Source organism: Pseudochaenichthys georgianus, chromosome 6, assembly GCF_902827115.2.
Source record: "Pseudochaenichthys georgianus chromosome 6, fPseGeo1.2, whole genome shotgun sequence".
NCBI classification, from domain to species: Eukaryota; Metazoa; Chordata; class Actinopteri; order Perciformes; family Channichthyidae; genus Pseudochaenichthys; species Pseudochaenichthys georgianus.
The window spans coordinates 43,087,918-43,103,841 of NC_047508.1; the positions used below are offsets into that span (position 1 = coordinate 43,087,918).

Consider the following 15,924-nt stretch of genomic DNA (forward strand, 5'->3'; position numbering starts at 1 on the left):
GACACATGTTGATGTAGAAGAGACATGAAGAAGAGGGGACACATGTTGATGTAGAAGAGACATGGAGAAGAGGGGACACATGTTGATGTAGAAGAGACATGAAGAAGAGGGGACACATGTTGATGTAGAAGAGACATGGAGAAGAGGGGACACATGTTGATGTAGAAGAGACATGTAGAAGAGGGGACACATGTTGATGTAGAAGAGACATGAAGAAGAGGGGACACATGTTGATGTAGAAGAGACATGAAGAAGAGGGGACACATGTTGATGTAGAAGAGACATGGAGAAGAGGGGACACATGTTGATGTAGAAGAGACATGAAGACGAGGGGACACATGTTGATGTGTTAAATATATGACAATGTGGATTATGCGTAATAGGTGACCTTTAACAGTATGAAGATACCTGTTTCGCTGATGATAGATTGCTGTGTTGAATTTGTAGATGTGTTATTGTGTTACATGTTACTGTACGTACTGGTTGTGAGCAGCTGTGATTGACAGACCATTGCTTTTTGATTAAGGGGTAACATAGGACTATCTTCTCCCTGCTCCTTTCCATCATGGGCTACAAAGTCAAAGTCTCTAAGCCAGGAGCCACTCGATGTTCTGGTTGCAGACGCTGTTGGACTATTAAGATAGGCTTCTGTTATTTCCAGAGGTGGGAAGTAGTTGAGTGCAAATACCTTGTTACTGTACTTAAGTACATTTTTCTGGTCAGTACTTCACTACTTATTTTTCTGACCACTTTTTACTTCTTACATTTTGAACAGAAATACCTGTACTTTCTACTTCTTACATGTAGAACACAAATACCTGTACTTTCTACTTCTTACATGTAGAACAAAAATACCTGTACTTTCTACTTCTTACATGTTGAACTCAAATACCTGTACTTTCTACTTCTTACATGTAGAACAAAAATACCTGTACTTTCTACTTCTTACATGTTGAACACAAATACCTGTACTTTCTACTTCTTACATGTAGAACAAAAATACCTGTACTTTCTACTTCTTACATATTGAACCCAAATACCTGTACTTTCTACTTCTTACATGTTGAACTCAAATACCTGTACTTTCTACTTCTTACATGTTGAACTCAAATACCTGTACTTTCTACTTCTTACATGTTGAACCCAAATACCTGTACTTTCTACTTCTTACATGTTGAACTCAAATACCTGTACTTTCTACTTCTTACATGTTGAACACAAATACCTGTACTTTCTACTTCTCACATGTTGAACTCAAATACCTGTACTTTCTACTTCTTACATGTTGAACCCAAATACCTGTACTTTCTACTTCTTACATGTTGAACTCAAATACCTGTACTTTCTACTTCTTACATGTTGAACTCAAATACCTGTACTTTCTACTTCTCACATGTTGAACTCAAATACCTGTACTTTCTACTTCTTACATGTTGAACCCAAATACCTGTACTTTCTACTTCTTACATGTTGAACTCAAATACCTGTACTTTCTACTTCTTACATGTTGAACTCAAATACCTGTACTTTCTACTTCTCACATGTTGAACACAAATACCTGTACTTTCTACTTCTTACATGTTGAACCCAAATACCTGTACTTTCTACTTCTCACATGTTGAACTCAAATACCTGTACTTTCTACTTCTTACATGTTGAACCCAAATACCTGTACTTTCTACTTCTTACACGTTGAACACAAATACCTGTACTTTCTACTTCTTACATGTTGAACCCAAATACCTGTACTTTCTACTTCTTACATGTTGAACTCAAATACCTGTACTTTCTACTTCTTACATGTTGAACTCAAATACCTGTACTTTCTACTTCTTACATGTTGAACTCAAATACCTGTACTTTCTACTTCTCACATGTTGAACACAAATACCTGTACTTTCTACTTCTCTCATGTTGAACCCAAATACCTGTACTATCTACTTCTTACATGTTGAACACAAATACCTGTACTTTCTACTTCTCACATGTTGAACTCAAATACCTGTACTTTCTACTTTTTTCATATTGAACACAAATACCTGTACTTTCTACTTCTCACATGTTGAACTCAAATACCTGTACTTTCTACTTTTTTCATATTGAACACAAATACCTGTACTTTCTACTTCTCACATGTTGAACTCAAATACCTGTACTTTCTCCTTCTCACATGTTGAACTCAAATACCTGTACTTTCTACTTCTTACATGTTGAACTCAAATACCTGTACTTTCTACTTCTCACATGTTGAACACAAATACCTGTACTTTCTACTTCTCTCATGTTGAACTCAAATACCTGTACTTTCTACTTTTTTCATATTGAACACAAATACCTGTACTTTCTACTTCTCACATGTTGAACTCAAATACCTGTACTTTCTACTTTTTTCATATTGAACACAAATACCTGTACTTTCTACTTCTCACATGTTGAACTCAAATACCTGTACTTTCTACTTTTTTCATATTGAACACAAATACCTGTACTTTCTACTTCTCACATGTTGAACTCAAATACCTGTACTTTCTACTTCTCACATGTTGAACACAAATACCTGTACTTTCTACTTCTTACATGTTGAACCCAAATACCTGTACTTTCTACTTCTCACATGTTGAACTCAAATACCTGTACTTTCTACTTTTTTCATATTGAACACAAATACCTGTACTTTCTACTTCTCACATGTTGAACTCAAATACCTGTACTTTCTACTTTTTTCATATTGAACACAAATACCTGTACTTTCTACTTCTCACATGTTGAACTCAAATACCTGTACTTTCTACTTCTCACATGTTGAAAACAAATACCTGTACTTTCTACTTCTTACATGTTGAACCCAAATACCTGTACTTTCTACTTCTCACATGTTGAACTCAAATACCTGTACTTTCTACTTCTCACATGTTGAACTCAAATACCTGTACTTTCTACTTCTTACATGTTGAACTCAAATACCTGTACTTTCTACTTCTCACATGTTGAACTCAAATACCTGTACTTTCTACTTCTTACATGTTGAACTCAAATACCTGTACTTTCTACTTCTTACATGTTGAACCCAAATACCTGTACTTTCTACTTCTCACATGTTGAACACAAATACCTGTACTTTCTACTTCTCTCATGTTGAACTCAAATACCTGTACTTTCTACTTCTCACATGTTGAACTCAAATACCTGTACTTTCTACTTCTCACATGTTGAACTCAAATACCTGTACTTTCTACTTCTCACATGTTGAACTCAAATGCCTGTACTTTCTACTTCTCTCATTTTCCAAACAGCTGGTTCCTTTAGTCTGAATGTGTGTTTGGTGCGTGATCATTATTCTTTAGAGTCATTGCGTGCCTATTGGTTGGAACACGATCCGTGTATCCATCACTTCCTGGTCTTCTCTAAAGAAGAGGGACCAATGGAAACGTTGTCATGTTGCCGTTGTTCAGCATGGAAACATTCATTAGCTAACAATGACATTATTGTTCTATTGATATAAAGGGAGGTCAGGTACTCTTTAAAACAGCTGCTAGTTATGGGTACTTTTTACTGAAGTACACTTCAAAGCCTCTTTACTTTCACTTGAGTAAAGAAGTTAATCTTTTACCAGAGTATTTTGACTTCTACTTGAGTAAAGGATGTGTATACTTTTGCCATCTCTGGTCATGTCAGTGTTTTCAGTGTTTCTCACCTGGGTGATGCAGGCTCCGGTGAAGGCCACGGTGACGGCCACCACGTTGACGGTGAGCTGGAACTGCAGGAACTTGGAGATGCTGTCGTAGACGTTCCTGCCCCACATCACAGCCTTCACGATGCTGCTGAAGTTATCGTCTGTCAGGATGATGTCCGACGCCTCCTTCGCCACGTCCGTCCCCGCAATGCCCTGCAGAACACAGCAAGGGTTATACAGTTATAAAGCTTCCACTTAACCAGTACATATCTGGCTGCTGAGTCTATTGAACGTTTTAAATCTCAGCTAAAAACTCACCTCTTTGCCCTGGCTTTAGTCGAACATAACATTTTAACATTTTAATGTGTTTTTATATGTTTCTAGTTATTGTACTTTTGATCATGTTTTTAATTATTGTTTTATTGTTTCACTCCCATTGTGTTATTTGATATTGTATGTATTGCCTGTACAGCACTTAGGTCCACTGAGGTTGTTTTCAAAGTGCTATATAAATAAATAAAGATTGAGATTGAGATTCTGAACCTGTCCGCTGTCTGTTTGTAAGTGGGTGGATAGGGAAACCGTCGTTTAAATCTTTCTGAGGAATGGATAACATTGTTGATAATAAAAATGTTAGAAATCACAATAAATCATCAAGTTTAAGTAATTTGAATAAACAATAGATTAACCTCCAAGCTGCTTTGTTTAAGAACATGACAGGAATATTTCTTTAATCTAGAATAATCTGAAGATCTGGGGGGCGGAGCCACAACAAAGCGAACAGGAAGTTCAATGTTCTGATGGACATTTGTTTGTTCTTTAATTATATATATGAATACACTAAGAAATAAGTTCAAACCTTTTAAGAAGTGTTCTGAGATTTTAAGAGTTAATCAGATATTAAAGATTGTTCTCACTACTCGATGGGAAATGTTACAAAGTTTGCTAAAGGCAGTAGGGATGCCAGCGATCATTCGATTATTCGAATATTCGCTACAGTCTCCATAATCGAATATTATTTTTAAAAATCGATTTTATTTACATATATATATTTTATGTAGTTTTTTTTTTTTTTTTCTGGCTTAGTTTCAACCAAAATATATATAAATATATATATGCTAATAATAGTAATAGTATTAATAATTGTAAATGGTCATTGGTCACACCACCAGTTTGTTTTACTGTAAACTTGGAGGAAGCCTGCGTGCAGAGCAGACTGCTGCTGCAGCACGCTCCACACCGACCCCCCCCCCCCCCTCTCCCTCACACGTGCGACTAAAGATGAACAAAGCGGCAGGTAAAAAGAGTTCCTCCTCGTGGAACTACTTCGAACTTACAGTCGGTCGAATAATCGATTATTATTCGCCAGGGCTGCCGAATAATCGATTTTGATCATGGTCAGTTTCTGGCAACCCTAAAAGGCAGCAGTCTGTTGAAATCCTCACCATAGCGAAGCCGACGTCTGCTTTCTTGAGGGCGGGGCCGTCATTTGTTCCGTCTCCAGTGACAGCGACGACCTGCCGCTTCTCCAGCACAGTGCTGTCGATGATAGCTGAGGAATGATACACGGAAAACACACATGAGATACAAACGCATGAAAGCTACTCTGACGGACCTTAAAAACACCTCGATGCCAGTTTTCTCCACTGCGATGAGCCGTTGATTTCTTGGTTTCATTTTATATCAGGGTTTTGTTTTCTATAGATTTTGACAAAAATGGATTAAAAAAACGTCTCAATCTCTGCCTGTTTGGCTCTTTGACTATCTGTGTCCCTCAGGTCTCTATAGTTACTAACCTTTGACCAGAGTGTGTTTGTCTGTCGGAGAAGATCTGGCGAGGACTCTCAGCTTTGGCCAAATCTTGTCGATACGCTCCTGCTCAATCTGTATAAAAAGAGACATAAATATGAAGCATTGGTTGCAAAACATTTATTCATATAAGTTTAGCAGACCGATAGCCAGAAGGAGCGAACACTGTGAAGCTGACCTGAGGGTGGAGCTAGAAGACATGCTATGGGGTCTTTCAATCTGAAGTACTGTATTCAAATGAGATTTAGAAACCGACACGGACCTCTCCCTGCTCGTTGCGGATGCGTCGGTTGAACTCTTTGCCCTCCATGCACAGGAAGTCGTCTCCAGGTTGGATGATGCCACATTTGGTGGCGATGGCGCGGGCGGTGTCGATGTTGTCTCCGGTCACCATGCGGACAGTGATCCCCGCCCGCTGGCACTTTCTGATGGCATCTGGGACCTGATGGGAACAACCGAAGAAATGTAGATTTAAAGGTCACCTATTATTCAAAATCCACTTGTTCATGTCTCTTCTACATCAACATGTGTCCCCTCTTCTTCATGTCTCTTCTACATCAACATGTGTCCCCTCTTCTTCACGTCTCTTCTACATCAACATGTGTCTCTCTTCTCCATGTCTCTTCTACATCAACATGTGTCCCCTCTTCTTCACGTCTCTTCTACATCAACATGTGTCTCTCTTCTCCATGTCTCTTCTACATCAACATGTGTCCCCTCTTCTTCATGTCTCTTCTACATCAACATGTGTCCCCTCTTCTTCATGTCTCTTCTACATCAACATGTGTCCCCTCTTCTTCATGTCTCTTCTACATCAACATGTGTCCCCTCTTCTTCATGTCTCTTCTACATCAACATGTGTCCCCTCTTCTTCATGTCTCTTCTACATCAATATGTGTCCCCTCTTCTTCATGTCTCTTCTACATCAACATGTGTCCCCTCTTCTTCATGTCTCTTCTACATCAACATGTGTCCCCTCTTCTTCATGTCTCTTCTTCATCAACATGTGTCCCCTCTTGTTCATGTCTCTTCTACATCAACATGTGTCCCCTCTTCCTCATGTCTCTTCTACATCAACATGTGTCCCCTCTTCTTCATGTCTCTTCTACATCAACATGTGTCCCCTCTTCTTCATGTCTCTTCTACATCAACATGTGTCCCCTCTTCTTCATGTCTCTTCTACATCAACATGTGTCCCCTCTTCTTCATGTCTCTTCTACATCAACATGTGTCCCCTCTTCTTCATGTCTCTTCTACATCAACATGTGTCCCCTCTTCTTCATGTCTCTTCTACATCAACATGTGTCCCCTCTTCTTCGTGTCTCTTCTACATCAACATGTGTCCCCTCTTCTTCATGTCTCTTCTACATCAACATGTGTCCCCTCTTCTTCACGTCTCTTCTACATCAACATGTGTCCCCTCTTCTTCATGTCTCTTCTACATCAACATGTGTCCCCTCTTCTTCACGTCTCTTCTACATCAACATGTGTCCCCTCTGTGGAAAGAGACTCTGAAAGTTTCAGGAACAAAGATTCTCTCTCTTTTTGATCCATTTCTATAAAAACCTGTCTGAAAATGAGCTGATCAGATTTTGGCCACTTTATGATGTCATAACGATGTTTTGTCTTGTGTAACCATTAGCCAATCAGCACCAAGGTAACCCCCCCCCCCCCCTTATCACCTGAATCTCCTCCTACACCTCATTCACACCAATGCAACTCCGGTTCAAGCTCCGTGCTAGAGCTTTTCAGGTTCAGAACCAGTTCTTCGGTTTAGCTCTGGCTCTTTTCACACCGCCCAGAGTCCGACTGGTGCTGCGTCGTTGCGTCATCATTTGCGTCATGACGTAACCGTTTGCGTGCCTGCTTCATAAAGCCAAACCGCGCGGATGAAATCAGTTGCATTCATTTCTTACGGCTCTATCTGCATCTTTTCCAGAGTCATTTCTGCGGTTTAGTTATATTCTTATAAAAAGTGTACTCGTGTCAATAAAGTTTTTTTTAAAAACACAACTGCTTCCGAGGTCGGTCTTATTTGTTAAGGTGGACTGAACCATGAGTGTGGAGTAACGTTGTATCTTTCATTTAAATGAACTGTACCTTCACCCAGGTATGTAACAGCTGTTCTCAAATGAACACGTGAAGTAAAGTTTAATATTTATAGTTTTATAGATGTATAATGAGAGGTGATCAACGTGAATGCTCAGGTTCCACCTTAACACGCAGACGCGTTGCTTCAATATGAGCAGAAACCTTTATATATACAGTCTATGGCAGAAACACTGAAACTCTTGTTAAGTTTCTCCATCGTTGTGTACCAACTGGATAAAACGCGGGCTTTTTGTTCTTGTTCAGGAGTTGATCTGTCTCTGCCCCCGCCTCGACGTAAGCATGGCGTATGTGGTACTTTTGCTCTTGCCGGACAATTTTTTGGTGCTTGAAACGAACCGGATTCCGGAGCTAAGAGGCTGCTCCGCTGCGGTGTGAACAGGAAAACCCGGTGCTTTTCAAGCTCCAGCTCCGAACCGGCCCTGAAACACCGTTGGTGTGAATGAGGTACTAGAGCACCATTGAGTTCTTTGTAACCAAATGTCTCTCAGAGGGGCGTGGGGAGGGGCTCCTTATTTTCATCTAAAGTAACAGACAGAGAATCAGCACTTTGGAAACAGGGCTGAAACAGAGGGGATTATGGGTAATGCTGCAATGATCTGTTTGGTGTTTGGAGCCAAACACTTCAGACATGTTTTCTATATATCTGAGATATATAGATTGATGAAAAACAGCATAATAGGGGACCTTTAAAGAAACTTGAATTAGAAAAACTGTTCCTGTTGATAAACTCAGAATGAAGGCTTCCAGATATCAGCACAGGTAGTAGTCAAACTTATTTCCTTTATCTGATAGGCTTAAACAACATTTATGCCATCATTTTACGAGTGAAAAACCTTCATTAAGTAATTCAAATATTGTATATTTGGTGTGAATGCTGTGTCAACATTCACAACATACGGTATGTTCTTCATCGAGCATTTTCTTGCTAACGACTGGGCCTGAAACTCTGATTGTGGGTGACTCTGCTCTTAGAGATGTAAAAAGTCTGTGTAGTAAGAACAACACCAAAGTACTCTGTTTTCCCAAAGGATGTGGTCTCTGACGTGGCTGAGAAGATCCTGCATATTGGGGCTGAACATCAGACTGTGAAGAATGTGGTACTGCACATTGGAACAAATGATGTTGTGAAACAAGAGTCAGAACTGCTGAAAGAAGACTTTAAATGTCTGTTGGAAACTGTCAGCTCTCTAAATGCAGAGGTGTTCATCAGTGGCCCTCTACCGCCAGTCAGAAGAGGAGTGGAGAGATTCAGCAGATTGTTTGCACTGAACACCTGGCTTTCAACTGCCTGTACTGACCATTCTGTGCATTTTATTGACAATTATTCTGGGACCGCAGACATCTTTTTAAGGCAAATGGAGTTTGTCTGAACAAGTCGGGAGTGAAATTGTTTATCTCTAACATATTCAACTGCCTGCGTCATCAATCTGTTCCCTCTGCCAAGGACAAGCAACAAGAGGAATCAAAACAAGAGAAAGACACAACACATCGCTCAGAAAACATTGAAAATCTATCACTGAGGAATGTCTTGATTATGGGAGACAAATGGAGGAGTCTCCACCGCCCTTCACCCCCCCCTATCACCTCTGAGGATACTCTTCCTTCACCCCACAGCTCTCTCTACTCTCCGTTCACCCTTTCACCCTCGCCCACCCTCCTGGAGATCGCTGAACACACGAAGGATATACAGAGGGTTGGCACCGATTCCTTCCTGGAGTTCAATGACTAAAGCGATGCGCCTGATAAGAATGTGTGTGTAAAAAACGCAAACACTGACTGATATGTGCTGGGTCCAGGCTCAAGGGCGTATGGCATTCTCAACTCTTTCCAGGACATGCCGGGGCCCTGCCTGCCAGTAGCTTTGCCGATATCTGTGTTGATACTGTAGGTAATAGATTAAGAGCGGAGAATCATCTTAGAAACAGGGTGGAGTTGCTATTCTGTTCAATGATTCCCTTCAATGCAGGAAGACAACTTCATCCCGTAAAAGGTTGGTCTCTGGCTTATTCCTGTCCCAGCTGGATTACGGTGATACCATTTATAGATTTGCCTGTCCCACTGTTTTGGCCAAACTTGACCCACTCTACCATGCTGCACTGCGATATATATCAAATGCACCCTATAGGACTCATCATTGCACACTGTACAGCCTAACTGGATGGTCCTCACTCACTATGCGTGGGATGCAGCATTGGTTTTTATTAATGTATAAAGCCATTTTAGGAAAGCTTCCACTGTATATATGTGCCAGATTTGCTCCAGTTTGTGACTCTCACAACCTCAGATCCAGTGCCTGGATACGGTTCCAGGTTCCTGCTGTGCGGACTGAGGCTGGGAAAAGGAGTCTTTTTTATTATGGTCCTTGGTCTTGGAACGACCTTCAATCACGCCTCAAACTGAGGGCACTTGTCTCAATAGCATGTTTTAAATTAAAGTTGTCTGAAGTCCTTACCACCAGCTGCTCTTGCAGTAATAAGTAGTGCACCTTTCGTACTGTCCTAATGTGCACAATGTAGTGACTGCTTTTTTATCTTTTGTTTTCTTAGTTATGTTCTCTGTATTTTATATGTTTGTGTTATGTGTTATGTGTAACGTTGCTGCCTTCTTGGCCAGGTCAGCATTGCAAATGAGATTCTATCTCAATGCTTTTATCTGGTTAAATAAAGGTTAAATAAAAAATAAAAAACATCGTATGGAAACTTTGATTCTTTTGAATATGTGGCCCTTCAGCTGAGATGCTCCTCTCGAGCTCTGTTCCTAAATATCTATAGACCACCCAAATACTGTGCAAGCTGTTTTGATGACTTTACTGAACTGCTGTCTATAGTGTGTATTGACTTTGACCGTCTAGTCATTGTTGGTGATTTAAACATCCATGTTGACAACCCCCAGGACAGAGGGGCTAAAGAACTGTATTGTGTTCTTGATAGCTATGGACTGACTCAGCATGTGACGGAGCCCACGCACAATAAGGGGCACACTCTGGACTTAATTATCTCAAAGGGTCTGAATATCTCTAAGGTTGTGGTGACTGATGTTGCACTCTCTGACCATTCCTGTGTTTTCTTTGAGAGCTCTATTTCTGTTCACACAAGTGTTCAAAAAGAGGTAACCACAAAGCGATGTTTAACTGAACACACTAGGGAAATGTTTACTCAGAATTTTTCTTCCACACTTGCCCTGCTAACATCTCAGCAAATGAGCTAGTAGATAATTTTAATTCAAAAATCAAAAATGTTATAGATGCCATTGCTCCAACTAAGGTAAAGGAAGTGACGGGGAAGAAAATATCTCCATGGAGAAAGGCCATGACCGTGAGAGCAGAAAAAAGAGAGTCAAAAAGCTGAACGCAGGTGGCGAAAAAAAAATCTCCAGGTGCACTTTGAAATCTATAAAGAGAGACTTGGCCTTTATAATTTGGAATTGAAATTTGCCCGACAGTCTTTCTTCTCTGACATCATTACCAAAAACAAAAACAACGCACGTGCCTTGTTTGCTACCGTCGACAGACTAACTAACCCCCCAGTGTCAGTAGCCTCTGAATTTCTATCCACCAGGGCGTGCAATGATTTTGCCTTTTTCACTGACAACATTCAGAAAATCAGACAAGCAGTCAGTGCCTCTGCATCAGGAACAGCAAATGTGTTGTCCCTATGTCCACCTAATATCAATTCAGACATCATGACACAATTCCATCAGATTAATGATAAAAACCTAGAGGACATTATTCAACTTCTGAAATCCTCCTCCTGCTGCCTTGATATTATTCCAACAGGATTTTTCAAAGATGTTTTGCCTTGCATGGCCTCAGAACTACTTCATATAGTAAACAAATCTCTTCACTCAGGTATTTTTCCACAGGCCCTTAAAACTGTAGTCATTAAACCGCTCTTAAAAAAGAATAATCTAGATGCTTCAGTAATGAACAATTACAGGTCCATATCAAACCTGCCATTTCTAGGTAAAATCATTGAAAAAGTACTTTTTCAACAGTTGAGTAATTTCTTGCATTTAAATAACTGTTTTGATGTGTTCCAGTCAGGCTTTTGTCCAAACCACAGCACTGAGACTGCTCTTGTAAAGGTCTTCAATGACATCCAGTTAAACACAGACAGTGGCATAACTTCAGTGTTAGTATTATTAGATCTCAGTGCTGCGTTTGACACTGTTGACCACAACATATTACTAGACCGACTGGGAAACTGGGTGGGACTTTCGGAAACAGTTCTAAATTGGTTTGAATCCTACCTAAAGGACAGAAACAACTTTGTTTCTATAGGTACATACACATCTGAGTTGACAAATATGACATGTGGGGTACCTCTAGGCTCCATCTTGGGGCCTCTTCTCTTTAACATCTACATGCTACCACTGGCTCAGATAATGAAAAACAACAAAATAAGTTACCATAGCATGTGCATTGAACAAATCTATGACTGGATGTGTCAGAACTTTCTCCAATTAAACAAAGACAAACTGAAGTAATGGTTTTTGGAGCCAAGGCAGAACGTATAAAAGTTAGCGCAGAGCTTCAGTCTGCAATGTTCAAACCAACAGATAAAGCCAGAAATCTAGGTGTAGTCATGGACTCTGACCTGAGTTTCAACAGTCACATTAAAACAGTTACTAAATCAGCCTACTATCACCTAAAGAACATATCTAGGATTAAAAGACTAATGTCACAGCAGGATTTGGAAAAACTTGTCCATGCTTTTATCTTCAGTAGACTGGACTACTGCAATGGTGTCTTCACAGGTCTCACTAAAACATCTATTAGGAAGCTGCAGCTGATTCAGAACGCCGCTGCTCGAGTCCTCACTAACACTAAGAAAGTGGATCACATCACTCCTGCTCTGAAGTCTTTACACTGGCTTCCTGTGTGTCAAAGAATAGATTTCAAAATACTGCTGCTGGTTTATAAAGCACTGAATGGTTTAGGCCCAAAATACATTTCTGACCTCCTGCTAAATTATGAACCATCCAGATCTCTCAGGTCTTCAGGGACTGGTCAGCTTTCTGTCCCCAGAGTCAGAACTAAACATGGTAAAGCAGCGTTCAGTTATTATGCTCCAAACATCTGGAACAAGCTCCCAGAAACCTGCAGGTCCGCTGCAACTCTGACTACTTTTAAATCCAGGCTGAAGACTTTTCTTTTTGTCGCTGCTTTTAATTGAAACTGAGCCGTTGTGTTCATCAGTAAAGTGGAACTTCTGTGTTAACTATTCATATCTTAAACTGCACTGTAACTTTTTATTCATGTAATTTGTATTCATGTGTTTTTTCTTTTAATGTTTCTTTTATTATCTTTTCTTTTTAATGACTGTTTTTAGATGCCTTTGTCTGAATGTCTTTCATTTTTGTAAAGCATCTTCATTTCATTTAATTTCAGACCTTTATTTATCCAGGTGTATCCCATTGAGATCATTGATCTCTTTTTCAAGGGAGACCTGCTCAAGTAGGTTCCACATGAAACATAAAAACATAAACAGAACAACAAAAGGACATCTTACAGCATCATTACAGGGATTACAATTTACAATAACTATCCACATGAGCAGGTACCAACAGCTTCCGATTGAGTAGCATCCAACCGAGCTTTAAAAACATTTAGTGGCACCAGATTGTTCAGTTCCCATTTCAATTGCAGACTAAACTTGACTTGAATTGCCTTGTGTTGAATGGTGCTATATAAATAAACTTGCCTTGCCTTGCCTTTGTTTCTCACATTTTACATCGCATAAACTCCATTGATACATTAAAACGTGCAGCTCAATTAGGACATGCCCGCTATTACTCTAGACATCTTTCATAATTCCATAAATATTAACCATAATTCTTCAAAATGTTCCCCTATTAAGATAATTGTCAAACTCTTTAAATGTACACAACTTATGAACAGTTTGCCATAGTCTTTCGTTGGAAATATCATCGCACTCAGCACAGAGTTCATGTTTCATTGGTGAAGCTTTGCTCCGCCCCCCAAACTTTAGCTCCTCCCCCATACATAACTTCGATTTTTGTATTCCCACCGCAATCTCTTCAGGAATTGCATTTTCTAGTTTGCACTTTACCCTATGTGAAGACTGGTGTTGAAGCCATTTTGCATTTCTATCTTATTTATATTTATAATGAAATAATATGAATATTTTGATTGATGCCGACTATCAATGCATTATTATGGTGGCGTCACATAGGCGTGGTTTTGGCACTTTAATAGACGACAGGTGACAGGTTTTCACGATGAGTGGAAGGCAAACTATTTATTAACCGCACGATTGAGACCGCATGGTGAAATCTGGATGAGAAAATGTACCCAAGAAACGCCGAATGGCTTCAAATCTTTTTGTTTAAGAGTTTAGAGTTGTGTTTAGTATTTCGTAAGTTTTTCTTTAAACGGCAATATCTGATCATTAATGTGGATGCGCGTAGATAACAACTGATCTGACGTACCTCAGGTCGGACAGGGTCTTCGATGCCGACCACGCCGAGGCAGGTGAGTCCGGTGAGGATGTGCACCTCGTCTTCCCAGTCGGGCTCTCCCTCAGCGGCGGGGAAGTCTCTGTAGGCGAGGCAGATGGTCCTGAGGCCCTGCGACGCCATCGGCTCGATCACCTGCTTCACCAGGTCTTCTCGGTGTTGAGATTTGAAGGGTTTGGGTGTGCCGGTAGTGGTCAGGATCTTACAGCACCTTTAACAACAGGAAGGAGTCATGAAATCATCATATAACTGAGCGCAGAGTTGTGTGAGCAGCGGTGTGGAAGAAGTACTCAGATTCGTTATTTAACTTGTTACAAGTAAAAGTGCTTAATTCGACATCTTACTTAAAGGTCCCCTATTATACTGTTTTTCATCAATAATCTATATACTGAGGGGACACATGTTTATGTATAAAATACATGAAAAAGTGGATTTTGCATAATAGGTGAACTTTAAGTAAAAGTACAAAAGTACTCCCAAACGTACTTCCTGAGCAGGATCTCAGAGGCGCCCTTGCTGAACATTCGATAGCTGCCATCGTAGTTCTTCAGCACGGTGCTCATGGACTTCCTCACAGAGTTGAAGGTGTAGACCTTGAACAGTTTCTCTTCTGGGATTGCGTTGCGGACGGCCTGGTAGTCTCGGTTCAGGTCGAGGGAGAATCCCAGTAAGGCACATTCAGTCTTGTTTCCTATTTGGCGAGGCAGCCCGCCCTCCTTCTCTGGAGGCTGCAGGAAACAGCAGCAGAGAGGGGGTTACAGCACAGCAGGCGGTTCATTTATATCATGACAAATCTGTATCTTGTGTGGGAATCAAACTCATAAAGGCAGCAGCACAGGACCAAAAAACAGATTTAAACAAACAGAAAACAGATATGTTTAATGTCAAGGACCTTAGATAGAAAGAAGCCCTTCTGGAGATTAGGCTGTTGTAACTTAAGGACAGGGTTCCAACTAGTATTCTTTAGTAATGGGTTAAGCCCCTGTCACACTGTCCCGAAATTGACACCCGATGGACACACGATAAAGGAAATGTTCAAATTCGGCTGTGATCGTAGCAACATCGGGCCATTCGTGAGGGCATCTAAGCCATCGTATGACCGCCGGTGGAGTTTCTCAGGCTCCGGCAGCAACTTCGTGAGCGGCAACTTCGTAAGGCACTCATGAGGGCATCTTGTCAAGTCGTGTCATCTTCTTGTTATCATCGGTGCATTCGCCCTCACTCTGATCGGGGCGAATGCCCGATGGCACCGATGATAACAAGATGCCCTCACGATGGGCAAAATTGACACACGAATTCAACACGAAAATGAACCTTCGCAAGGTCCTTCGGCAATCTTTTGGCATGCCAAAGATTTTGCCACCGCTCACGAAGTTGATGCCGGAGCCTGAGAAACTCCACCGGCGGTCATACGATGGCTTAAGATGCCCTCGCGAACGGCCCGATGTTACTACGATCATAGCCGAATTTGAACATTTCCTTTATCGTGTGTCCATCGGGTTGTTTTATTGCACAACAAAATCATGTAAACATATTATGTAAATAACCCAATTTGTGTTCTGTGAAACTGAAAAGGATATAATATATTATTTTGAAGGCGAGTTGACAGGAAGTTGTTGTTGCTATGGAAACAACAACATGACGGAGAACACGTAATATCTTCTACATATAAAGACGGATAAAGTAAAGAACAAAGTCTGAAGATATTAGTGCAGTATCATAGTATTGTAAAATAATTGTTTGTGTTACTTTCGTTGCAGTTGTATGTCTTAAATGTAATGTAAATGTTGCCTTCGTGTGTGGTTCGGGGCCATCTTCGTGCGAAATTCACAATTCAATATTAGTGTGTCCAT

The 15,924-nt window shown here is 40.5% G+C and overlaps 1 protein-coding gene across 1 annotated transcript in view; it reads right to left on the minus strand.

Moving 5' to 3' along the window:
* Positions 1–15,924, minus strand: part of LOC117448533 (plasma membrane calcium-transporting ATPase 1-like) — a 38,246-nt gene that overhangs the window by 8,366 nt on the left and 13,956 nt on the right. Inside the window, exons 8-13 of the mRNA XM_071203338.1 lie at positions 14,558–14,799; positions 14,045–14,282; positions 5,745–5,924; positions 5,470–5,557; positions 5,119–5,225; positions 3,695–3,886 (exon numbers count right to left, since the gene is read on the minus strand). Coding sequence (XP_071059439.1) covers positions 3,695–3,886; positions 5,119–5,225; positions 5,470–5,557; positions 5,745–5,924; positions 14,045–14,282; positions 14,558–14,799 — 1,047 coding nt within the window. The remainder of the gene's footprint in view (positions 1–3,694; positions 3,887–5,118; positions 5,226–5,469; positions 5,558–5,744; positions 5,925–14,044; positions 14,283–14,557; positions 14,800–15,924) is intronic.